Raw genomic sequence first — 25,933 nt, 5'->3', positions numbered from 1 at the left:
GCTACAAAAATTCTTTAGAAAGTCAAATCCATTACCTATTTTTGTGGGGTAAAAAATAAATACCTACATTCACTTCATGGATCCCCGTTAAAATGCCCCTAATCTTGGTTGTACGCTCACCTCACTCTAATATTAATCTATTTTATTGAAATTCCCAAATCTTAATGGACTGCATCTTGGTTTCTTAGCAGTGGGAATCACTTTAAACTCTTCAACCTGAGTGGGTGAATATAAAGAGGCGACTAAAGGAAAAGGTTCCTCCTTCCCAACATGTAATTAAGATTCTTGATACAGTAGCTTTCAATCTTCTTTATATAACCAGGTTTCTAAATGCATCTACCAATTCCTATTACCCTGTACAGGTACCAAACAGTTTTTGTTCCTCATGAGAGTCACATTTCTGATTTCCAATGCAAAAATTATATATTCTACTTAGATGATTCATTCTTTAGTTTGTAGAAAAGAAGTAGACACATCTTAATAATTACTCTCATCACACACAGTTTTAAGAGGTGAAAGGTTCAGATAGTTGGATGCAAATCTCTCATTTTGCAAATCAGGAAGCTGGGGTCTATAGACAAAATACAGAGTTTCCCAAAGATTCCCTTTATCATCAAGGATAAGCCTCAGTATACCTCAAATATAAGAGCTCTCTTTTTCAGAACCACCAGCAATAAAGACACAATTTTATTCTTGTAAGTTATCTCCCCATGGCTATAGGCCAGGTCCCCAGGGCAAGTAGGAAGACTTCCTGCCCACACAGCCAGCCAGCCAGCCAGTGTAAGTGTCTCCCAAGCTCAAGGGCCCCAAAATAAAAATAAAAGCCAGAAGTCCTTCATTTTCTTCTGCCTTTCCATCCTCCTACCGATTACTATTTTGAGGATACAAAAGAATCATGGTGGTAAGACACTGGGAAACATTACTGAGGGGTGAGAGAAGATGATAGAAATAGGTACCAATTATTGAGCTCTTTCTGTATGCCAGTAACTATACAATGTGTTTTATAAATAACTGATTTTATCTTTACAGCAAATCTGTAATATAGTTATTATTCCTATTTTACATATACCAATACTGAGACTTAGAGAATGAACATGTCTGACTGAGGGATCAGGTATCTGGGCCTCAGTCTCTCTGATCCCAAAGCCAACGCATACCCAGTCTTTCTGTGCTATTACACTGTGCCAGATCTAAAACAAGACAGGACACCATAGCAGGACAGAAAATATAACGAATCAACACTACAGTTAGGGAAGAAAAGGTATAGATTTCCAAGCTGAAAAGGACAACAGGAAAACCTGAAAAATCAGACTAACAGACATTACCTGAATTTGCTGCTGTTTCAGTATGAAGTAAGTCTGAGCATATTGTGAAATGAAAATCCATAGAAAAATGAGAGAAAACATGGTATCTTTCCCCCATGAAAAATATCCTAAAACCCCTTCAAAATCTGCTGTTTCTAATCTTAACTTGGGAATTTCAGTTCACAAGGCCACAAAAGCTAAAAGTACATAAAATATCAGACTATTGGGACCCAAAAAATTACTTTCAAAGTAAAGTAAGAGACCTAATTAAGAGGAATTAGGCTCAGATCTAAAAAAGTAATACCCTTTCTGGTTGTTAAAAAGCTCTTAGAAGTGTTTATGTCCTAAAAGAGATGCTACTTACTGCTCCGGATAATGGTGTAAATCATGTACTAATCAAACAAATATATTGGTATCCACATGGAAATATGTTTCCATTGCCCCACTTAAACAGATTGTGTTTATAAAGGAGCCATTTAACAGTGCATGGATAACCTAAAGGGAAAAATAAATCCTACCTCCAAAAATGCATTTTCCCGAAAATTCAAATGGATTATCATTTAAAACTTCATGAGCCTAGGATATAGCTTGTACAACATCACGTAAGTTAGCTGTATATATCCACGTTCCATAATACTTCTTCCTTCCAGCACTTTCACGTAGCAGAAAGCATTTGTCCTTTATAGAAATGCCCTTTGCTGAGATGGGGGGCAAAGAGAATTTCCTACATAGTCTATTAATACCTCACCAAAATTAAAATGTACATGTATAATAACTATTTAGCATTAGAAAAGTAACTCTCCCTCCATACCCTCCCCCACACCCCAATTCCTAAAGTGGAACTGAGGAATCAAGCCATTAAATCTTTACAGACTGGAAAATCATGAACATCCTGTTGATAACCAAACAGGCTTAACAGCTGCTCATTGTTCTGAAAAGCATTTGCACTAGAGAAACAAATCTGGTACCAATGCCTTCTAAATGACCTACAGAAAATGATTAAAGGAAGTTATTGTTTTTATTTTATTATTATTAGTTGGCAAGTAAACATTACTGGCAGACTTTTTCCTGGTGTCATTGGAAAAGTTAAGAAAAGGAGGGTTTTTTTTGTTACAAAAATATTCTTCACTTAAGCCAAATGAGTCAAACACAAGTGAGGCACTTGGGAGAAAGAAATAGGGAGTGTTCAAAAGTCATTCAATCTAACAGTTTAAATCCTGCCAGTTCATAAACATGAAAGCATTTAATGGTTTAAAATATTGAGATGTTTACTAGAATTTCTAAAGCTTATTCTTTAAAAAAGTTCAGAAGTTAAAAATTGCCTCTTGCTCAGACACCAAATCCAATACTTCTAGACACAAATCACATTTCTTAGTCCATGATTTATACTCTAGACAGAGATCTGTAGGCAGATAAAATAATGTGCTATTTTATATACCCTTCCTAGAAAATCTGGAAGTCCTGAGTAGGCACCAAAAACACCTAACTTCTTCACCCTCCCTCCAAATGCCAAGGCACACAGCTACTTCGTGGTTTCTCAGCAGCAGTAAGTCCTGGAGAAAACACACAGGCCATGGAGTCAGGTAGCCCAATTTCAGTCCAGTTCTGCATCTCTCTGGCTGTAAATTGCTTGGCCTCTCTGAGCTTCAGTAACCTCACTAGCAAAATGGGAACAAAACCTATTCACTGAGTACATGGTGAGATTAGGTATGTATGCAAAGCATCTGTTCAATGTGTGACATAAGCAGGAACCCAAAGTGTGGTTATTTTATTTCCCTTTACATTGTTATCTTTGTATATTGTCAAATAACAAAGAACATTTCTAATCCTAGGACGCACACTCTGACATAAAGCCTGGCCCTCTGCTATAATCAGAACTCCAAGGCTTTATGCAGATTTGCAAGACAGCCTTGAGATGTGGATAGTTCCCTTGCCCGGGAAACAGAATCCTGGGGACGTTGAGAACCTGCAGCAAGGTAGTTTGTTACTGTTTTTAAAGCAAACGATATTAATTACTGTGTACTGTCATTTGCTAGGCACTGTATTAAATAATTTATATTTATCCTATTTAGTTCTCATGACAACAAAAACAATAACATGAGACAGTTATCACTAATACCATAAGGCAACTAGCAATACGAATACATAGTAAAACTACAGAGTATGCGCTCTTTCTGCCTATAGGGGCTCCCACCAAATCTTGGTGCATATTTCCATCTTTTTCTCCTATTTCTCAGCAAACACTGTTCTTTCCCCCATTTCCCAATAAATTCTTTTTACTGGACTAAATAAAAAAAAAGAAAGAAGGAAAAGAATATAGAGTGTAAAAAGAATATCACAACCCACAACTCTGAGTTGTGATAAATAAAAGTCTGAAAGCCAATTGTATTAGAGAATCTACCTCCACTCAGTGTCATCCCCACCACATGGTTTGTGACCCTCAATAAGTTACTTAAACTTTCTGTACCTTAGTTTCCTCATGTGTAAATTGAGAATAATAATAGTACCTACCCTCTTAGTATTATTGTAAGGCTTAAATTAGTAAAAACACAGACATGTCAACACTTAGAATATTGTCTGACACATATACTAACAGCTCAATGAAAAGTATGCTACTAGTATATTCTATGTCTTAATTACTGTATATAATTATAACTCATTTACTACTTCTCCATTTCTTCTCAGAGAAACTGACTCAATGACATGAATTCTGAGGTTAAGAAATAATGAAAGTGTTATAGAGTGCTTGGCTAAACAGTAAGAGCTAAAAGACCAAATGGCTAACATGAAACAGGTGACCACGTATCAATAAGGATGGGAAACTGGAATTTCAAAGTCTCTGAGGGAATGTAAAATAGTACAATCACACTGGAAAACTGGCTGTCTACCATAGCTGAACAAATGTATACCCCATGACCCAGCAATTCTACTCCTAGGTATATAACAGAAATATTAATCAAAAGGCATGGACTAAAATCTTCATACCAGCACTATTATTAATAGTAAAAAACTAGAACTATCCAAACGGCCATCAACAGTATTTGGTATATTCACACAGTGGAGCACAACAATTTACCACTAGTTGTAGAATTAACAGTCTACAACTACATTCAACAAGTATAATATGAAGTGAAAGAAGTCAGACACAAAAGAGTATATATTATTTTTTCATTTATAAAAAGTACAAAAACAGGCTGAAGTGGATGCTGTGAAGAAGCACACCACACTCTAAAGTCAGGAAACATAAAAATTTCTAATTTAGACAAGAGTGTATGCTTGATCCATAGTAGCATTCTATGATATAGGTACCTATTTTTCATTTATCCCTTTTCCCACCCCTACCTTGTTAAAAGCAAATTTTAGTAAATTTAGTTGATAAAATTTCGTCTCTTTCCCTTTTCAATTTGGGAAAAAGAAACACAACTATGTCCTGAATAGAGCAGCCTACCTGGCTCTTAATGATCTTAAACCCATTGACAATAACCGCACTCTTAACTCTAAACTCATTTGGGTCATTCCCACATAAAAAAACGTTCATCCTGGAAGTCAGAGGACCTCAGACTAAGAGATTTCCTCAAAATATTATAAAAATAACAGTAATAATGACAAAAGTTTGGGGAAATTATTAGAATAAAAGTCCCTTTATTTCTAAAACAGTTTAGTTTATCTTTGAGATGCAAGAAATCAAGATTATGATGGCTTCTAGTAAATACAAAGGGCTAACACTGGCCAATTTTTTATGAACATTTACACCAACCAAGAAGGAAGAAGATGAGGCACTTCATCTAATGTAGAAGCTCCAGGGAAGCGGACTTGGCCCCATGGTTAAGGCGTCCATCTACCACATGGGAAGTCTGCGGTTTAAACCCCGGGCCTCCTTGACCCATGTGGAGCTGGCCCCACACGCAGTGCTGATGCGCGCAAGGAGCGCCATGCCACACAGGGGTGTCCCCCATGTAGGGGAGCCCCACGCGCAAGGAGTGCACTCCATTAGGAGAGCCGCCCAGCGGGAAAGTTCAGCCTACCCAGGAATGGCGCCACACACACGGAGAGCTAACACAACAAGATGACACAACAAAAAGAAACATAGATTCCCACGCCACTGATAACAACAGAAGTGGACAAAGAAGAACACACAGCAAATGAACACAGAAAACAGACACCTGGGGGAGGGGGGGGAAGAAAATAAGTAAATAAATCTTTAAAAAACAGATGCTCCAATGCAGTTTTTTTCAGCTGTATTCAAAAAGAGTCAAATACATTTTAATCTAAATATAGTGTTTGTTTTCCTAGATGAAAAGGTGAAGGAGTATACAATCCCACAACTAAGCGCCAATAAACATTTTCAGGTTTGATCTCAAATAGACAAATGGATTTGGATTTCCTTTTTTTTTTGGATGAATACAGAGCTGAACACATACAATTAAATTACTTAGATCCCTTTTAGAAAGGTTTACCCCTTTCTAAGGGAGTGGATTCATCTCCTTTCAAGGTGAGGATAAAAAAAGATGCAATACTAATATACAGGTCTCTCCAATTCCATTCTTTATCTCAAAAACTCAACAAGAAGCTAGGTGGGAATTTCCCAACCACAGTTTTTTAGGGATTCATCCCTTTATTCATTTTATTCAACAAATACTTTTTAAAAGTCTGTCCTGAAGGTAACACCTAATTAGGTTGACTTCTTTAAATACGGATCGCAAAAAATAAAAACATTTCTTCTGATCACTACCTAAGGAGAACCCCAGGACCCCCCGAAGATAAAAAAGCAATTTTACTTACTGACTCTATTATACTCCCTCACAAAGGAACAAATGAGGAATGTTTCATGAACACAATGTTCTTCTCATTGAAATCCTTTTAGCCCTTCCAAAATGCAAAAGCAGCAAAAAATATCAGACCAAATCCGTCCCTTCGAAAGAGTGACTTAGGGCTTTTTTAAAGGGACAAGGTCAGTATTGTCAGAGCTGTGTCTGTTACATGACTAAAGGTTACAAGAAGAGCTCTGTCACACCTTCCCAACCTGACCCAGTCCTCTGTCTGCAGGGAAGTTTCCCTCCTTCACAACCAGGTCCAAGAAATGCAATAGGAGCAAGAGAAGCCACTCTCCTCCTTCTCCTTCCCAAGAAGGCACAAGCATTCTTTTGGTGGGGCTACCTTTATAGTACAACCCCGGAAGAGTGGGGGAGTGCTCTAGGCACAATAAATGTTTGGAGTAGACCTACAGATTAGAGAAAAATCAATAGGTAAATCAACAGGGGACAGCAGAAGTTAGTAACAGCGATTTCCACACTGTTTTAGTGAAAATCTTTAAAGCAGTCACCTCAGTTGGCCCAGCATACATCATAGGGGATGGGAAGATGGCCACCACTGTTGTTTCAGGATTCAGGACTCCTTCCTCCAGCACTGCAGCATGCTGCTTCATCCGCCACATCAAAGGAACATCATCATCCTTTGTCCAGCCACCAAGAGGGTGAAGGAGAAGGACGGGGCGCCGGTAGCCCCTTTCTAGGAGTTGCTTATGGGTGTCCTGCATTAATAGAGCATGCCCATTGTGCACTGGGTTGCGTAACTGAAATGCAAAGACAGCATCTGAAAAGAGAATTTCCAGTGTTAGGGAGTAGTACATTTCTAATAAATGACCTTCCAAAGGATAAGCAATCCTTGAAGATTAATGCTTATATTTAAGCGAACTAAGCATACTCAGAATCAGAAACTGGTAAAAAACCACGTACTGCTTTGATCATTTACTCCTGGCCAATACTTATTCAACTATACTTCACTTCATATTAAGTATAATATGCATGCCTGAGGATGTATGTTATAAATCCATGACTATTATACTAATTTCTGCCTTAATAGTAAATTTGAGAATGATCATCAGACTTCCTGGTCCTAGCATCCTGGTTAAACTGCTTGCAACAAATATATCAGTTCTGGATCTGTACTTTCATTACCCACAAGCTCAATCCCTCCTTGGGCCTAAGAAACTGCTTTATTAAAGGGAAACAGAAGTTAGAGATATCTGTAGTTTCAAAAATTCACTTACTATTCAAATATACTCATTTATACTGATTACTTTGTTTGATTGGAATCCTATTTTACTTTGTGACTTCAGGTCTGGATTTTAATTACAGTTTAGCAACCACAAAATCCCTTTTAAAGGTTATTGCTATTACTTAAACAATGAAAACTGCTAGGCTGATTAAACTGGTTAGTTCTATATCTCCAGCTCACAACCCTGGCTGTATTCCTACAAGGGGTTTGTTAAAAAGATACATTTCTTAAAAGGCATGGTTCTTTGGGGTCATAAGAGTAATTTCAAAGAACGGAGAAACCATCCAGTTAGATGAACTCTGTATTTTATGGACTTCACAACATCTGGCACATTGTCAGGCCATGCTGTTCCAAGCTTGACTCAGAGAAGAATATCCACCCTACCAATATTTTTCAAGCCATATAGTACAATGTTCTCTCCAGTCTATTCTCAATTCCGACCCTGTTTTTTCACCATGACAAAATGAACAGGAGACCGCAGTGCCCTATCTGCCCCAGGGTTTCTGGCCACATCCTGTGATATTCCAAGATTTATAACATTTTCATTATGCTTTAAAGTTTTCAAACTATCAATTGAGCTGGTTTTTACTCAGAAAATAGCTGAGATGATAGACAGTACAAAGGAAGAGGAAAAGTCTTGATACACATATATATGAGATGGGGGGAAGGGTGCAGACCTGATAATTTCCTATCTTTCTGAATTCACTTCAGATGTTGTATTTTATAGTTGGCCTCCATATGAGTATTAATATTCCTTAAATAGGGTGACTACAGCTTAAACAATTACAACAAAGACTCTAAGTATTAATGAATCCTACTGCTGGACAGATGTGAGTCACTGCACGGGTAGTGGGGCTGGGGGACTCCAGGCTTGCACCATGGAGCAGAGGGGGGAACTCAGCTCAGCACAGTATTCAGCAGTGGGACCAAGAGATGCCTGTGTGGATGGGGCGAACAGGGCCTGGGCTGAGAAGACAGCCCATGTGATTAGGAGAGACATTTAAGACAATGGGAGCCAGTTTCTCCCTGAAAGAGAAAGAAGGTATAAATACAGAAAGGAGAAAGGCTAGAATTAACCATATGGTAGTGGACTAGTATTGGAAATATCAGTGTGACCTCATGGTTTGTTTTAATTTTTTTTAAAAGATAAGTATTTTACATAAATGTTACATAAAAAAAGGTAGGGGATTCCTATATGCCCCACTCCCTACTCCTCCCACACTTTTTCACATTATTGTGGTACATTTATTACAGTTGATGAACACATATTGGAGCACTGCCACTAAGTGTGGATTATAGTTTACATCATAGTTTAAACTCTCTCCTGCATAATTTTGTAAGTTATGACAAGATATATAATGGCTGTATCTGTCATTGCAATGTCATTCAGGACAATTCCAATGTCCCCAAAATGCCCCCATATTATACCCCTTTTTCCCTCCCCTCAGAACCTCTGGAGGCTACTGCCTCCACATCAATGATAAAAATTTTTCCATGGCTAGAATAAGAATAAGTCTACAAAAGAATAACAGTGAGTCTACTCTAATCCATCATTCATTCCCCAATCCTGAGGATTCAGGGATGGTGATGCTCATTCTGTTTCCATTTGAGAGGGGGCTTAGATCCCATGGCGCAGATGGATGGGACTCTCTTGCTTGCAATTGGAGACTCTCTCTGTTCCTTGGGATGGTTGTTGTCCATCATCATTTCCTTGTTAGTTGTCCTGGGTGAGTCCAATGAACTGGAGAGTAGGTGTTGCAACTCTGCTGAGATTCAGGTCCCGATCAGCACATGGAAAGCCCAAAGATTTAAGTCTCTTGGACATAAACCTATCAACTCTAGTACTAACTTAGGTTCAAATAGAAGGGGTAGAAAAGCCATGTGTAGGGAAACCACAACTGAGTCCAACTCTGTCACACTGGGGAGCATAAATTCCAAAGTAGTGCCCACTGGAAGGACACCAAACTCCTGAGCAGTCAGCCCTGCCTATAGTGTCTGGATGTCTCCAGAGGCCTCATTATCCCCACTATTTGAGGCAATATTTACCATGGCAGTCAATGAGATCCTGCTGAGATGCATAAACATAACCTCTGAGATGACCTCCCAACCCATTTGGAAGCCTCTTAGCCATATTAACTCATTTGTCTTTCCCTTTTCCCCTTTTGGTCAAGGTCTTTTTCCAGCTACAATGCTATCATATTTCTTAGAAATATATATTTCATAGAAATATAAGAATAGATATAGATGTGTGTGAATGTATGTGCATATGTATGTATACATATACATATCTACATTTCTTGATTCTTTCCACTGAAAGATCTTACAAGCAATGATGACCCAGTAGCGAAAAGCAAAATTGGAACCCAAATTTTGAATCTGAAATACCATTCTCCACTTAAATGAACCAGGGCTCCTTGGCAAAAAAGACTGATTCAAAAGCTGGGGCAAGGAAATCAACATGAGTTGGACATCTTCTTGTTCCATAAAGAAAGGAAATGCACTAAGAATAATGGAGACATGTCAAAGGATATAGGAACCAGCTTAACAGGACTCCATTGGCTAAATTTGTGAGAAGCTAAACATGAAAGTAAATAATACTGGGCTGTGACCCACTGAATAAAACAGGAAATCATGAGTCCATATGGAATAAAATAAATTAATATATAGGGGAGAAATGAAAACTCTACTTTGTAGTAGAAGGTCAACTAATAAATGTGGAAGGAATGTAGAATTAGAAAATCATTTGAAAGGACTTGGAAACAAGGGGGTGAAATATGAGACTGTCAAATCATGAATCTAGTTTCTAGACTTGGACTCTGGTCTTCAAGGACTAAACATCACTATCTACCTTCCTGAAATGGGGATGATACTCCACTCAGTTACAGTTATAAAAATTGAACCTACTATTCTACTGGGTCCTCAAGGCACACTACAGTACTAACACTTGCAATTCATGTTTCTGAGAGGGGTGCCTTGGCTCTGCACTGTGATATACAAAGCCTTTGTCCTCGTTAATAAGGAATAGGCTCCTATTCTTGAATTGGAAAACCCTTGGATAAAACATCTCAGGATTATGACTCCATTCCTAGTTTTCAATCAGGTTAAAAATGAGTTTGTAAAATATCCACTTAACAAGCATTTTCATATGACAGGATGAGCAAAAGGAAACAAAAAATAAATGTTGTCTCGAACATAAATATATCAAAGAGTATATAATGTTCTACCTAAGCTTTCTTTCCAAAAAGAATTAATCTAGCTCTACACTGGACATTAAACAGATAAAGTTAAGATGAATCACATATTAAAAGTTCATATTAGCAGCATATAAAGGATTTACTGCCAAAATTTCTTACAGGTTGAATTACTTCTTCACTATCAGTTTAACTCAAAAATTCTATGACTATCTGATCTGTCTGCCCATTTCTTCTTGCCAAGAGAATCAAGTCTTTCCTAAATCTTCAGTCTTCTCAATCCCTTTTAACTATTTATCAACAAATTACACAAATGGCTTTAACCATCTGTTGCTCCAAGTTATATTTTCATCCCCTTACCATCTGGTCTCTCCAATACAGAACTTATGTGGATGAACAATGTAACAGGAGTAAAGGAATCATGCTGACTTGACCCACTGGAGATTACATTCCCAGGATATTGCCCCAACTAATATAACCCAATACACATCATGAATTGCATAACATCAATTTTCCATCAAGGATGGAAAAAGAATAATGCACCTGTGGCCACTGATACTTCCAGCAGCTTGCATTAATGTCTCACATTCTTACCTCATTTTCTAAAGGGCAGTGATTCCCTCACTGTCACACCATAATCAGTGACTAAAACATTTCATTTACCAATTCCTTATGGCTTAGTTTAAGATGGCTTTACCCAAGATCATGGTTCCAACTGTGTTGAAATTTATTTTAACATTTATGATATGATTTTCATTTTGTTGTAGCCCTCTGGTCCTGGCCATGGCCCTGGGAAAGGACCAAGAGATCCAGAGCCCTGACTTCTAGAAAGTACACTGTAAAGACGGTGATGCCATCTATCTAAAGCAAATTTCTTTTGAAAGGTCCAGAAAGTGAATTATTTTAGGATTTGGTTACAACTATTCAACCCTGCAATTGATAGCCATCAACAATAAATAAAGGAGTGTGGCTGTTTTCCAATAAAACTTTATTTATAAAATAAACAGCAGGCTGGATTTGGCCTTCTGGCTATAGCTTGGTAAAGAAATGAAAAGGGCATTCTGACCAAGCAGACTGGCGTGAGCAAAAATATGGAGGCAGGAAAAAGATGCCTCCAAGGAACACAGTCTCATTCATTTTGTCAAGGATGGAGGATTCATGTACCCTAATACAACTTTTTGTTTCTTTACAGTCTCCTGGCCTTTCTCTTTACACATACATTTACATTGTTGTAATCATAAGACAGATGACATTTTATGTTCTGGTTGGCCATTTTGGTGTAACCCCTTGTTTCTGACATCTTGTACTCCTTTAGGAACAGCAGCGTTCACTGCTGGGTCCTATGAAATTCTTCCTTTACATTCTCACTCAGGAAACTTACCCCTTCACCTGGATTCAATTACTGTGAAGATACAGATGGTTTCTATTAGCTGTATCTCTAAGTCCTGTCCTTCCAATCTATCGGTTATAGAGACTTACTACGAAAAACATTTCAATACATATCACTCATTACTTTCCACATACCCTCAATCCTTCCACTTTCACTATTGTCATGGTACGTCATGTCAAACCTAACTCAGATCTGGCCCCCCAAATCCATTTTTTTCCTTTTATTTCATGTCTAAGCGGAATAGCCCAGTAATACAGGTTCTAACCCTTTTGTCTGGATTCTGTACCATCTAGTTGAGAGGCTAACAGACCATGGAAACAAGTAAATTAAGTCTGAACCCTTTCCCTCTGGCAGATGGAAGGGGAAGAAGAAAATGGAGGAGGTTCTTCTGAGTACATGTTGACTTGTAATAGGGAAAGAAATGGTAACTGTTAGCATTTCCTGATGGGGGGAAAAGAATGGAGCACTGACCCCAATAGACACATGCAGTGGGCTGCCTAATCTAGCACCACTGTCATTAAGTACCGCTGGGGCATAGTACAAAGACCTGGGTTTGACCCCTGCCCTTTCAGGGACCCTTTTCCCAGCTAAGCACTCATAGACAACTTCAATTCCCTCTGCAGGGCTGTTAGGAGGGGTGAATGAGATGACGAGCGTGAAAGTACTCCTGAATCCTAACAGCCTTCCCCCTACATTTGCCCTCCAGCCCATAGTAAGAGCCCTGGTGTACATCCCAACTACTAAACCCAGAATCACATCTTCCTGATTCCTTCAACTCCTCTGTAAAACTATCCTACATATAGCAGTAATTAATAATTCTCCTTTTCCCATCCACCAAAGCTTTATCTGCCACTTTATCTATTCTAAAGCTCTAAAACCAGGCAGCTATGATTTTCCCTCATTCAATATAGACTGATTAAGTCAAATAAGAGAACTGCTAGGGAGGATGTTCTATAATGTGTATGCTTGTTTTTGTGGACTTTTTTTTTTAATTGGAAGTGAAGAGTTTGATCTTCCAGATGTTCCCCCTAAGACTGTCATAAATTATCAGCTTTTGTTTTACTTAAGCTACTTAGGAGATAAAACAAGGAATCAATAATAAGCCACCTGAATAAATACGGACAAATTAATTAGAATTATTCACAAACTGGTAGTCTCAAACCCTGAAGTATGGCAGCAATGAAATTGTTTATCCATTCTCAAGACGGAAATGCTTTCAAATTAAAGTAAAAGGGGGGAGGAGGCAAGATGGTGGCTGCGTGAGCTTCCCTGGTAATGTCTCTGCAGGGGGCGGCTGGGCAGCGTTGAAGGCTCTTTGGGACCGCGCTGTTTCGGGGATTTTTGCTGGGTGGAAGGCGTCTGGACGTCAATTCGGTGAGAAGGTAACAGAGAGGATACGTCTATAATATATAAATGGAGGTCCCAGCTGGGCTCGGGAAGTTCCCTCCTTGGGTGGGCGGAGCCGCGGTAGCGGGCGCTCCTGAAGCTCCGGAGCCACGGCGGCCAGGGGTTTTTGTTTTTTTTTTCCTTTTTCTGAAGGCTTTGCGGTGCTGAGAAATTCGCCAATACTGGGCTGGCTGGTGAGGGATTGTTGGGACAAGACTCCTTTGCAGATCGATTTGGGGAGACAGACGGTGCTTTGTTGTGAAGCGGGGGACGATTTGGTCGCCGGACAGGGGGGGTTTCGCTTCCTCCAGGAGCCCCATCCCCACAGGTCCGGCTGCCGATCTACAACGGAATTGGATTTGGGGCAATAAGGGGACACAATTGGGAGACTGTTGTAGGGTGCAGTGAGGGAGGAGGACACGTCTGGAAGCTGATTGGGGAATATTCTGCGAAGTTTGAGATTTCAGATCTTAGAGTCTGTTTTCGGAGTTTCCGGCTGAAGCCCACCCCACCCAGCGGGGCTTGGGATCTGGGTCATTGAACTGGCCGTGGTGTAGAGGCGCCCTCAAGTGGCCGTTGCATGGGAGCACAGGGAGGGAGCTGTCCTAAGGTTGAAACCCTGAAGAGTAGGTGAATTTCAGGGATCAGACATTCAATATAAAATTCGCGGATCTGGCTTCCCCCACGGGGCTGGAACCCAGCTACGGGGATCCCTGAGGGCTGTGTTGCACTGCGGGTCTCCTAAGCTTTCTGTGGACCAGATTTGAGGTTGCCAGGTCTGGGTCCCCTGGACTCTGGCGGTCCACACCCCAGACTCACACCTCTTGAGTCTTCAGTGTCTCAGACTTTCCACCCCTGAATCCATCACGCCCTGGGGTCTACCTGGGGTCCATGAGTGCCCTGGACCTTAACGTTTGCGTTTTATCTTTATTGGCTCATATTGTTTTGTTTTTATTTTCACTTTATCTTATTTTTTACTCTTTTTGACGCCCTGATTGGTAATATTGCATTATCCCCTAGTCTTTTCTCCTAGCGTGTCCCCCAAAGTCCCTTTTTTTTTTTTTTTTATACAGTTATTTGGGGGGTTTTTTTGGTTGTTGTTTTAGATAGTGTTGCAATTGTGACACGTGTATACCTGTATCTCTCTTCCCCCTATCTGTTCCCCACCGTTTGCCCATCCTCTTTTTCTTTCTTCCTTTCTTCTTGTCTTACTTTTTTTCTTTATTATAATTAGTTTTTTTTTTCTTTTCTTTCTCGGTTTTCTCTTTCCCTCTTGTCCCTCATCTTCCACTTATTTTATTTTAATTCAAGTACACAATAGGTGCTACAGGGAACACCTCACATTTGCTGGGTTTTCCCATCCTCCACTGCCTCATTTCTGTGTGAACTGATTTAGGATACCTACACTATCCCCCTTCCCCTACATCTTGATATCCACTATCATCTACTGTCTCTCCTATATTCCACCCCCTACCTCCCGTTCTTTGATCCACAAAGTGTCTAACTCTTAATTTCTAATACCTTTGTTCTGTTTTCTGTCTGTTATCCACTCTTGAAACTATTACCTTTCTTTTCTTTTTCCCTCTCTCATGAAAACAATAGCTTTGTAGTTCATACCATATTTCGCCCATATTCAGTCATCTACTTCATAAAAGGTACTCTACCTACAGCTATAACTCTATACAATCTACATAAATCTAACCTCCATCCTCCCAGATCTCATATTCTTGCTTTGTTAACATACATTACCAATACTACTCTACACTTTTCCCTTGCTTACACAATTGCCTTTCCCCAACACTAACACTTTCCTCTAAAGTGAACTTAACCAACAACAAGTAACTAGAATAAGAAGAAAAAAGTGAAAAAGAGAAGATATAACACCTATGCAAAAATAACAACTAATTAACCTCCAAAAGCAGACAAAGAAGCTAAGGAACTGATTAAATTCGTCAAAATAAAGAGATGACCAGAAAGCAACAAAAATCTACAAACCAAACCAATAACCAGGAAAACATGACTGAATCCAATCAACAAACCAATAATCACGAAGGGGAGCAAAACTTGGCACAAGCAATGAAAGAACTCAGAACATTTATCACCGACAAATTTGATGCAGTAATGAAAAAGGTTAACAACATGAAGACATCACTTGGAGGGGAAATTGCAGACATACGCAAAAACATAACAGATATGATGGGAATGAACACCACAGTTCAAGAAATCAAAAATACACTTGCAGCAAATATCAGCAGACTAGAAGAGACAGAGCAGAGAATTAGTGATGTGGAAGACAGTACATCAGAAATCAAACAGATAGTAGAAGGGTCAATAAGAAGATAGAAAAAATCCAGTTAGGATTTAGGGACCTGAATGACAATGCAAAACGCTCAAACATACGTATTATAGGCATTCCAGAAGGTGAAGAGAAGGGAAAGGGGTCAGAAGGAGTGTTGCAGGAAATAATGGCTGAAAACTTCCCAAACCTACAGAAAGAGACAGAGGTACATATCCAAGAAGCACAGAGCACTCCACAAGTCATAAACCCCAACAGGCCCACCCCAAGACATATACTTATCAAATTATCCAAGGCTCAAGACAAAGAGAAAATCCTAAAAGCAGCAAGAGAAAAGAAAACCATCACATACAAGGGAAGCTCAATTAGATTAAGTGCTGATTTCTCTTCTGAAACCATGGAGGCAAGAAGACAGTGGTATGATATAGTCAAGGTACTAAAGGAAAAAAACTTCCAACCAAGAATACTCTATCCAGCTAAACTAGCATTCAAACATGATGGAGAGTTCAAAATATTCACAGACAAACAGAAACTGAAAGAGTATACCAACAAGAAACCTCCCCTTCAAGAAATTCTAAAGGGAGTTCTGCAGGAAGAAAGGAAAAAACAGGAAAGGCAAAGTTGGAGGAGAGTATAAGACCAACAACAACAACAAAAAAAAGACAAAAAAAATAAACAAACAAAATATGACAAACACAAATCCAATCAAAATATGGCTAACACAAATAATTCCTTGATAGTAATAACACTGAATGTCAACGGATTAAACTCACCTATCAAAAGATTCAGACTGGGACATTGGATAAGGAAATACGACCCATCCATATGCTGTCTACAAGAGACACATCTTAGACCCAGAGACGCATGGAGATTGAAAGTGAATGGCTGGAAAACAATCATACAAGCTAACAATAACCAAAAAAAGGCAGGAGTAGCTATATTAATATCAGACAAAATAGACTTTAAATGTGAAACAATTGTGAGAGACAAAGAAGGATACTACATTTTAGTGAAAGGGAAAATCTGTCAAGAAGATCGAACAATCATAAATATCTATGCCCCTAACAAGGGTGCCTCTAAATACGTCAGGCAAACGCTGGAAAAACTAAGTGAAAGAATAGATACATCTACAATTATAGTGGGGGATTTTAATACACCACTATCAACTCTGGACAGAACATCTCAAAAGAGAATCACCAAAGAAACAAAACATCTGAATAGTATATTAGAGGAGCTCGATCTAATAGACATATATAGATCGCTACACCCAAACACAGCAGGATATACATTTTTCTCAAGCGCACATGGATCATTCTCCAAGATAGATCATATGCTAGGCCACAAAGAAAGGCTGAACGAATTCAGAAAGATTGAAATCATACAAAACATTATCTCTGACCACAGTGGAGTCAAGCTGGAGATTTGCAAGGGACAGAAGCCCAGATTTCACACCACGATTTGGAAATTAAACAGCACACTCTTAGAAAAACAGTGGGTCAAAGAGGAAATCTTAAAAGAAATCAAAGACTACCTTGAAACAAATGATAATGATAACACAACATACCAAAATTTATGGGATACAGCAAAAGCAGTACTGAGAGGGAAGTTTATAGCCATAAATTCATATATCAAAAAAGAAGAAAGAGCAAAAATTGAAGAACTAACTGCACATTTGAAGGAATTAGAAAAACAACAACAAAGTAACCCAACAGGAAGAAGAAGGAAGGAAATAACAAAGATAAGAGCAGAACTAAATGAAATAGAAAATAAGAAAGCACTTGAACAGATAAACAAGACCAAGAGCTGGGTTTTGAGAAGATCAACAAAATTGACAAACCTTTAGCAACACTAACAAAGAAAAAAAGAGAGAAGATGCAAATACACAAAATAAGAAATGAGAAAGGCGATATCACCACTGACCCCACAGAAATAAAGACTATCGTAAGAGGATATTTTGAAAAACTATATTCCAACAAAAATGACAATCTAGAGGAAATGGACAAATTCCTAGAAACACATAAGCAGCCCATATTGACGAAAGAAGAAATTGATGATCTTAACAAACCAATCACAAGCAGAGAGATAGAATCAGTTATCAAAAATCTCCCAACTAAGAAGAGCCCAGGGCCAGATGGCTTCACAGGTGAATTCTACAAAACATTCCGGAAAGAACTGACACCAATCTTGCTGAAACTATTCCAAAACATCGAAACAGAAAGAACATTACCCAACTCCTTCTATGATGCCAACATTACCCTAGTACCAAAGCCAAACAAAGACATCACAAGAAAGGAAAATTACAGACCAATTTCTCTAATGAACCTAGACGCAAAAATACTTAACAAAATACTTGCTAATCGTATTCAACAACACATTAAACGTATTATACACCACGACCAAGTGGGATTCATCCCAGGTATGCAAGGATGGTTCAACATAAGAAAATCAATCAACGTAATACACCATATAAACAGATTGAAGGAAAAAAATCACATGATTATATCTATTGATGCAGAAAAAGCATTTGACAAAATACAGCACCCTTTCTTGATAAAAACACTCCAAAAGATTGGAATACAAGGGAATTTTTTGAACATAATAAAGAGTATATATGAAAAACCTAAAGCCAATATTGTTTACAATGGAGAAATCCTAGACTCCTTCCCCCTAAACTCAGGAACAAGACAAGGATGCCCACTGTCTCCGCTCCTATTTAACATTGTCTTAGAAGTACTTGCACGAGCACTGAGGCAAGAACCAGAAATAAAAGGCATTCAAATTGGAAAGGAAGAAGTCAAAATTTCATTATTTGCAGATGACATGATCCTATACATAGAAAACCCTGAGAGATCTACAACGAAGATTCTAGAACTCATAAATGAGTTTAGTAAAGTCGCAGGGTATAAGATCAATGCGCAAAAATCAGTAGCATTTCTGTACAACAATAATGAGCAAGATCAGGAGGAAATCAAGAAACAAATACCATTCACAATAGTAAATAAAAAAATCAAATACTTAGGAATAAATTTAACTAAAGAGGTAAAGAACTTATACACCGAGAACTATACAAGATTGTTCAAGGAAATCAAAGAAGACCTAAATAAATGGAAGACTATTCCTTGTTCATGGATAGGAAGACTGAACATTATTAAGATGTGTCTATCCTACCAAAACTGATATACACATTCAATGCAATCCCAATAAAAATCAACGCAGCCTTCTTTAAGGAACTAGAAAAACTAACTATGAAATTTGTTTGGAAAGGAAAGAGACCCCGAATAGCCAAAGACATACTGAAAAAGAAAAACGAAATTGGAGGAATCACACTACCTGACTTCCAAACATACTATAAAGCTACGGTGGTGAAAACAGCATGGTATTGGCATAAGGAGAGACACATAGACCAATGGAATCGAATTGAAAGCTCTGATATAGAACCTCACATATACAGCCACATAATATTCGATAAAGCCACCAAACCCTCTCAACTGGGAGAGAGTGGCCTATTCAACAAATGGTGTCTGGAGAACTGGATAGCCATATGTAGAAGAATGAAAGAGGATTACCATCTCACACCTTATACAAAGATCAACTCAAGATGGATCAAAGACCTAAATATAAGAGCCAAGACCATAAAAACCTTAGAAAGCAGTGTAGGGAAACATCTACAGGACCTTGTAATAGGAAATGGATTTATGAATATCTCACCAAAAGCACGAGCAGCAAAAGAACTAATAGATAAATGGGACTTCCTCAAAATTAAAGCCTTCTGCACCTCAAAGGAGTTTGTGAAGAAAGTAAAAAGGGAGCCCACACAGTGGGAGAAAATATTTGGCAATCATATATCTGATAAGAAACTTATAACTTGCATATATAAAGAACTCCTATATCTTGAAAATAAAAAGATAAACAACCCATTTAAAAAAATGGGAAAAAGACTTAAACAGACACTTCTCCGAAGAAGAAATACAAATGGCAAGAAAGCACATGAAAAAATGTTCCAAATCTCTAGCTATCAGGGAAATGCAAATCAAAACTACAATGAGATACCATCTTACACCCATACGATTGGCAGCTATGAAAAAAACAGAAGAATACAAGTGCTGGAGAGGATGTGAAGGAAGGGGAACACTCATCCACTGCTGGTGGGAATGCAGAAGGATCCAACCATTCTGGAGGACAGTATGGCGGTTTCTCAAAATACTAGCCATAGATTTGCCATATGACCCAGCAATACCACTGCTGGGTATATACCCAGCAGAACTGAAAACAAGGACACAAACCGATATATGTACACCAATGTTCATAGCAGCATTGTTCACTATTGCCAAAAGTTGGAATCAACCCAAATGCCCATCAACAGATGAGTGGATCAATAAAATGTGGTATATACACACAATGGAATACTACTCGGCTGTAAGAACAAACACACTACAAACACATGTGATAACATGGATGAATCTTGAGAACCTTATGTTGAGTGAAGCAACCCAGACATTGAAGGACAAATACTACATGACCTCAATGATATGAAATAAACAAGCTGCCCTAGATAGCAAGAGACTGAACGATAGGCTTACAGGAAATCGGAGGGTGGAGGAAGGATATGAGCCGATGTCTGCAGGGGTGGAATTTAAGACAAGACGGTGGTAAGTATGAACACAAAGAAGAGATAAAAGGGGGGCAAGGGGTTGCCTTTGGTTGGGGCTTTATGGGTTTGAGGGTGGCTGGGGAGGGACGGATGGGTAACGTTGCCCAAAAGTGGGGGGAGGGAGGGGTAGCATATGAACACAGGAGAGGGTCAGGAGGTGGTGGAGAGTAAAATGCCGAGAAAATCATATCAAAATATAATAAAGAGGGTTACCTGTTTAGAATGCTCGGAGGGGAGGGTCTGATGCAGGACGGGCTCCTGGGGAATGTCTAAATGCTCATTCTGCCAGAGTGGGTGACACCATGGGGTGGAATCCCAAGTAGTGAGAGTGGGGCTGGACCCACATCCTGGGGAGGACTAATGCCATCAAATAGAGGGACTGTATCCCTCGAGAGAAAGGGTGGCTCCCAGGGCATTGGGGCAGTTGAGCAAGTTAGGCCCTGAACACTATTCCATCTATCTCTGGAAGTGGCTCCTCAGGAAACGGAGGTGGGCTGTCACTGTGGGCACCAAGGTGGAAGGGAAAATGGACGTTAAATGTGTGGAACCAAAGTAAATGGGGGGCAAGAGAGGAGTTTCTTGAGAGTACACAAGGATGGATATAAAACATGTAATATTACACCATAACATATAGGAGATGACAGACTGATAATGTAAATCATAATGTAAAACATAGGATAACTAAAAATGTAAAGAACTGTGTATCCTAAAGTACGCACCATAATGTAAGCACAGATGTTACCTTGTTAGAAAGCTAATATCTCAGACTCTGTACATCACCTTAAGTAAATATGATATGAATAGGGCGTAAGAGTATCACTGTGGAAGGGAAAAGGTTTTCTGGTGGATGTGTGGGAGTGCTGTATATTATATATATGCATTGCTGTGGTCTAGGACTCCTGTGAAGAAATGCTGAATAATTAGGGGGGAAAAAAAAAAAAGGATAGGATGTGGAATTTTTTCAAATCAACATTCTTTATCTAAGTTCTTTATCTAACTTTATCCAAGTTCTTTATCTATCCTTTAAACCCATCGCTATATGCCATTCCCTACTAAGGGACCATGACATTATATTGGGCTTCAAATTACGGGGAGTTCTGGATCACAGAGTGTTTCAACAATGGCAATGGAGGGATACTGGTATGGGATACCAATGACAGGTGATATATGGCTGACAGGGAGCTGTACAGAACATATGTCCAGGGTGCGTGGTAATGATTGGATATACTCATAGTGGCAACAATTAAAAACCACGGCAGGGGGGGTACTGGGTTCCTGGCCAGTGGTGCTCTGTCGTGGTCCCTAGGGGAGCAGCGACAGTCTCCCAGGTACAGCGGCGGGGACCGGGAGGGAGTGAGGGTTCAACAGTGAGCCCCTGATGCTAATGACTATGCTTGTGAGCTGATAAACCTAAAATAAGAACAAGGCCTAGAGCAACATTGTGCCTGGGAATTTCCTCCTGTCAGCCTTCATGTTACTCAAATGTGGCCAGTCTCGAAGCCAAACTCAGCATGTAAATGCAATGCCTTCCCTCCAGCGTGGGACATGACACCCGGGGATGAGCCTCCCTGGCAACGAGGGACCACTATCAACTACCAACTGATGATGCAACTGGAAAAGGACCTTATACGGAAGGTTCAATGCGGATCAGCAGAATATCCATGTCTACATAAAATAACATGACTTTAAAATGCTGTTTGACCTAAAGTAAGGGGGAAATGGAAAGGAGAAATGAGTTTATATGGCTACGAGTTTCTAAAAAAGAGTCTGGAGGCTGGCAGAAGGATTGCCCTCATGCACAACTGAGCAGAGTCAGAGAGACAGATAAAGCAGATACAACCCCCAGATATTGGTTCCTTTGAAGGCTAAAGAGACCCATGAGAGTTATGGTCATGGCCGATGGGGTTAACTACCAGGGCAGATGGCCCCTCTTTGGAAATGGTGTTTATGTGTGATGAATCTGGACTCAGATGAGATCTCCCTTCATAAGACTTTCATGCTAATGTGCTGGAGGTGCAGTTAATGTTGGGGTTTAAGATATATTTAGGGGATTTGAATATCTGGACTGACAATGTGATAGCCAGGTCCTGAGCCTCAACAGACTCCAGCACCTACAATCTGATTTATTGGACTTACCACACTCAGCTAAGATGGAGTTGAAGAAGGACAATCACCACACCATTGAGCCTAGAGTGATTACAACTGAAAATGGGAGGATTGCATCCAGCATCCATGTGGAATCTGAGCCTCCTCTTGACATAGAGGTGCAATGGACACAACCAATCCAATGTCCACATAGAAGAGGTGGCATTGGATTGGGAAAAGTGGACATGGTGGACGATGGGTATGGGGAAAGGCAGGAAGAGATGAGAGGTGGAGGCGTCTTTGGGACATGGAGCTGCCCTGGATGGTGCCTCAGAGGTAATCACCGGACATTGTAAATCCTCACAGGGCCCACTGGATGGAATGGAGGAGAGTATGGGCCATGATGTGGACCATTGTCTATGAGGTGCAGAGGTGCCCAAAGATGTACTTACCAAATCCAATGGATGTGTCATGATGATGGGAACGAGTGTTGTTGGGGGGGGGGGAGGGGGGGGGGGGTTGAATGGGACCTCACATATATATATATTTTTAATGTAATATTATTACAAAGTCAATTAAAAAAAAAATCTTAACTACTAAAAAAAAAAAAAAAAATTAAAGTAAAAAAGTGATATTGAATGTAAAGCTTTTTGCCAGCTGTACTTGGTACTGGTTATTCTCCACTGCCCTCGCCACCCTCATCTGATGCCAGCCCAGTCCTGTACATGGAGAAGGAGGTATAGGTGAGCTGACTCCTAGCTCCCTGAAGAGAGACATAAGCAGCAATCACAGGGTGAAGAGAGAAAAAGTTTGGGGGAGTCCTTCCCCCAACAGCATCCTGCTTCAGCACTATGATTCTGGTCATGTTCACATCCCCCTACAACTAGCTTCTGCCCAGGAGCACCTCCACCACAGTTCCAACTTACCTGGCTTCTTCCTTTTTTTTGTTTAAAGATTTATTTATTTATTTATATCTCTCCCCTCCCCCCGCCCCACTTGTCTGTTCTCTGTGCCTCTTTGCTGCATGTTCTTCTATCCACTTCTGTTGTTGTCAGTGGCAGGGGAATCTGTGTCTTTTTTTGCTTTTTGTGTGTTTTTTTAAGATTTATTTATTTATTTATTTCCCCTCCCCCCCAACCCCAGTTGTCTGTTCTCTGTGTCTATTCATTGCGTCTTCTTTGTCCGCTTCTGTTGTCAGCGGCATGGGAATCTGTGTTTCTTTCTGTTGCGTCATCTTGCTGTGTCAGCTCTCCATGTGTGCGGCACCATTCCTGGGCAGGCTGCACTTTCTCTCGCGCTGGGCGGCTCTCCTTACGGGGCTCACTTCTTGCGCGTGGGACACCCCTGCGTGGCAGGGCACTCCTTGCGGGTATCAGCACTGCGCATGGGCCAGCTCCACACGGGTCAAGGAGGTCCAGGGTTTGAACCGCGGACCTCCCATGTGGTAGACGGACGCCCTAACCACTGGGCCAAGTCCGTTTCTCATCTGTGTCTTTTTGTTGCTGTCAACTTGTTGTATCAGCTCTCCGTGTGTGCAGTGCCATTCCTGGGCAGGCTGCACTTTCTTTCGCGATGGGCGGCTCTCCTTACAGGGCTCACTCCTTGCGCGTGGGGCTCCCCTACGTGGCACGGCACTCTTTGTGCGCATCAGCACTGCGCATGGGCCAGCTGCTAATGGGTCAAGGAGGCCCGGGGTTTGAACCACTTGTAACTCAGCAACTCTATAAAGCTTTCTCAGATTTATATGACACTGTATTAATTTGAAAGAAATTATATCAATTTTTCCTTTTGTAAGCAGACAGGATACCAATACCCTGTGTATAGTAAACACTAACTGGCTCTTAATTGGCTTACGTGAAATGCATACTTCTTTTCCAGGATATTTTTCAATCCTCAGTGATTCAAAGAATCTGACATCTGGAAACGTGTCAGTTTGCAGTCACTGATATTGGTATTAAAGACCTTCCAGGCCTTCTAGCTGAAGAATGGTCTAAGGACCAGCAAAACTGGCTATGTTACTGTTGTACACAACAATAGCTAGCAAGGGGTAAAGTACTACTTCTGACATGAGGGAAGGGTAAAAGGAAGGTAAAAGAAACTCTAGGTAAAAGGAAAAATAAATATTCCCTGTTTTCTTTCCCTTGAACTATGTCTATACACATCAAGAGATGGAAGACTTGCTATTGGCATCCCAAATGAGTGAATGGAACTACAAAGCATAACACCTTGGTCTGCTGCTTATTTGCCTTAGTCTAAAATGGAAAAGTAAATAAAGCAACACTTAGAGGATCTTTGTTAGTCTGATGTAAGGTAGTTAACTGGCTCTCAGCTACTTTAAACAAATTGCAATAATTTATTATACAACAGATTCTCCAAATGACTTAGAATGTTTGGCTTTCAAAGAAGAGCGTATTTGAAACAGATGTAATATTAAAGTCTCCAACTATGAAATAATCCCTTGATAAGAACCCTCAACAGTGCCAACAATTAATTTACTAGCATCAATTCTTGATATGAATTAGTTTCAACAAAAAAAATTAAAATAAAAAAAGGTGATCTCAGCAAATACCTCGTTAAACATGTTCCTGCTGACCAGAATTAAGAGAACTATCAGATGCTTCTGGCTGACACCCAACTCTAAGTGTCTTAAACCATTTAAACATGTATCATCTCTTGAATAAGAAATCTGGAGATAGATGACTCCAGAGTTTAACTAGAAACTCAACATTATCAGGACATAGATTAGCATGTCTGTGATTCTTAGGAATACAAAATGGCTGCAGGATCTCCAAGCATTACATCTTCACATGACAACATCCAAAGCAGGAAGGGAGAGAAGCCTGGAGAAAGATGACCTTCTTTCCCCACTTTTTGTCATAAGCCAGTTTCTGATTAGAAAGGAAAGTCCTGCTAAATGAAAGCCTTGGTAGTTACCTTTCATTTCAGTAGCAGAAAGTGACTTACATAGTGACCCTTAAATCATTCACTGACAAAAAGAATGAAATTGGGGTTCCACTATTGACTTATATCAATCATGATTCATTCCCCTATGAGTACACCTAAAATATATTTGCAAGAAATAAGAAGGTAATGAGCTGTTGTACAAGGAATCATGAATGTTTCTAAGTATACTTCTCAGAGAATTTTCTGTACAAGTCGATTAAGCCAAATATTTGCTTCAAATTTGGGAAACAGCAGTAAAATTCAGAACAAGGGTTCTACACCGAAATACCATAAAAGGGCCAAGCAAGAAATATGAATGAATGATGCTGGTTGGGTGAGAATTGGAGAGCACTGAAGAGTGTGTGGCCCTTCTAAGCTCTCCAGTTCCAGACCCATTAAGCATTTTTCACTTGAAATATCAGCAAAGAGCAGAGTTTAGAAATAAACAGATCTTCACTAACCTTCACACAAAGATAAGCAGACTACCTTCTAACTCATAACAGAAATTATGACTCCCTAAAACATAAACTATTTATTGATCCCTTACTACATGCCAGGCACTGTTTAAAGTGCTTTACTCGTATTATTTAATGTCTTAAAATAAAATCCTATGTGTTAGGTACCATCACT

General features: G+C 39.7%; 1 protein-coding gene across 1 annotated transcript in view; it reads right to left on the bottom strand.

Moving 5' to 3' along the window:
• The window catches only part of PAPSS1 (3'-phosphoadenosine 5'-phosphosulfate synthase 1), a 135,151-nt gene that overhangs the window by 45,266 nt on the left and 63,952 nt on the right, over positions 1 to 25,933 (bottom strand). The window contains exon 10 of the mRNA XM_004476198.5: positions 6,628 to 6,896. Within this exon, the coding sequence (XP_004476255.2) occupies positions 6,628 to 6,896 (269 nt within the window). The remainder of the gene's footprint in view (positions 1 to 6,627; positions 6,897 to 25,933) is intronic.

Source organism: Dasypus novemcinctus, chromosome 1 (genome assembly GCF_030445035.2).
Source record: "Dasypus novemcinctus isolate mDasNov1 chromosome 1, mDasNov1.1.hap2, whole genome shotgun sequence".
Taxonomy (NCBI): Eukaryota; Metazoa; Chordata; class Mammalia; order Cingulata; family Dasypodidae; genus Dasypus; species Dasypus novemcinctus.
The sequence above is the reverse complement of the archived record's forward strand: the minus strand, read 5'-3'. Positions and strand labels throughout refer to the sequence as shown.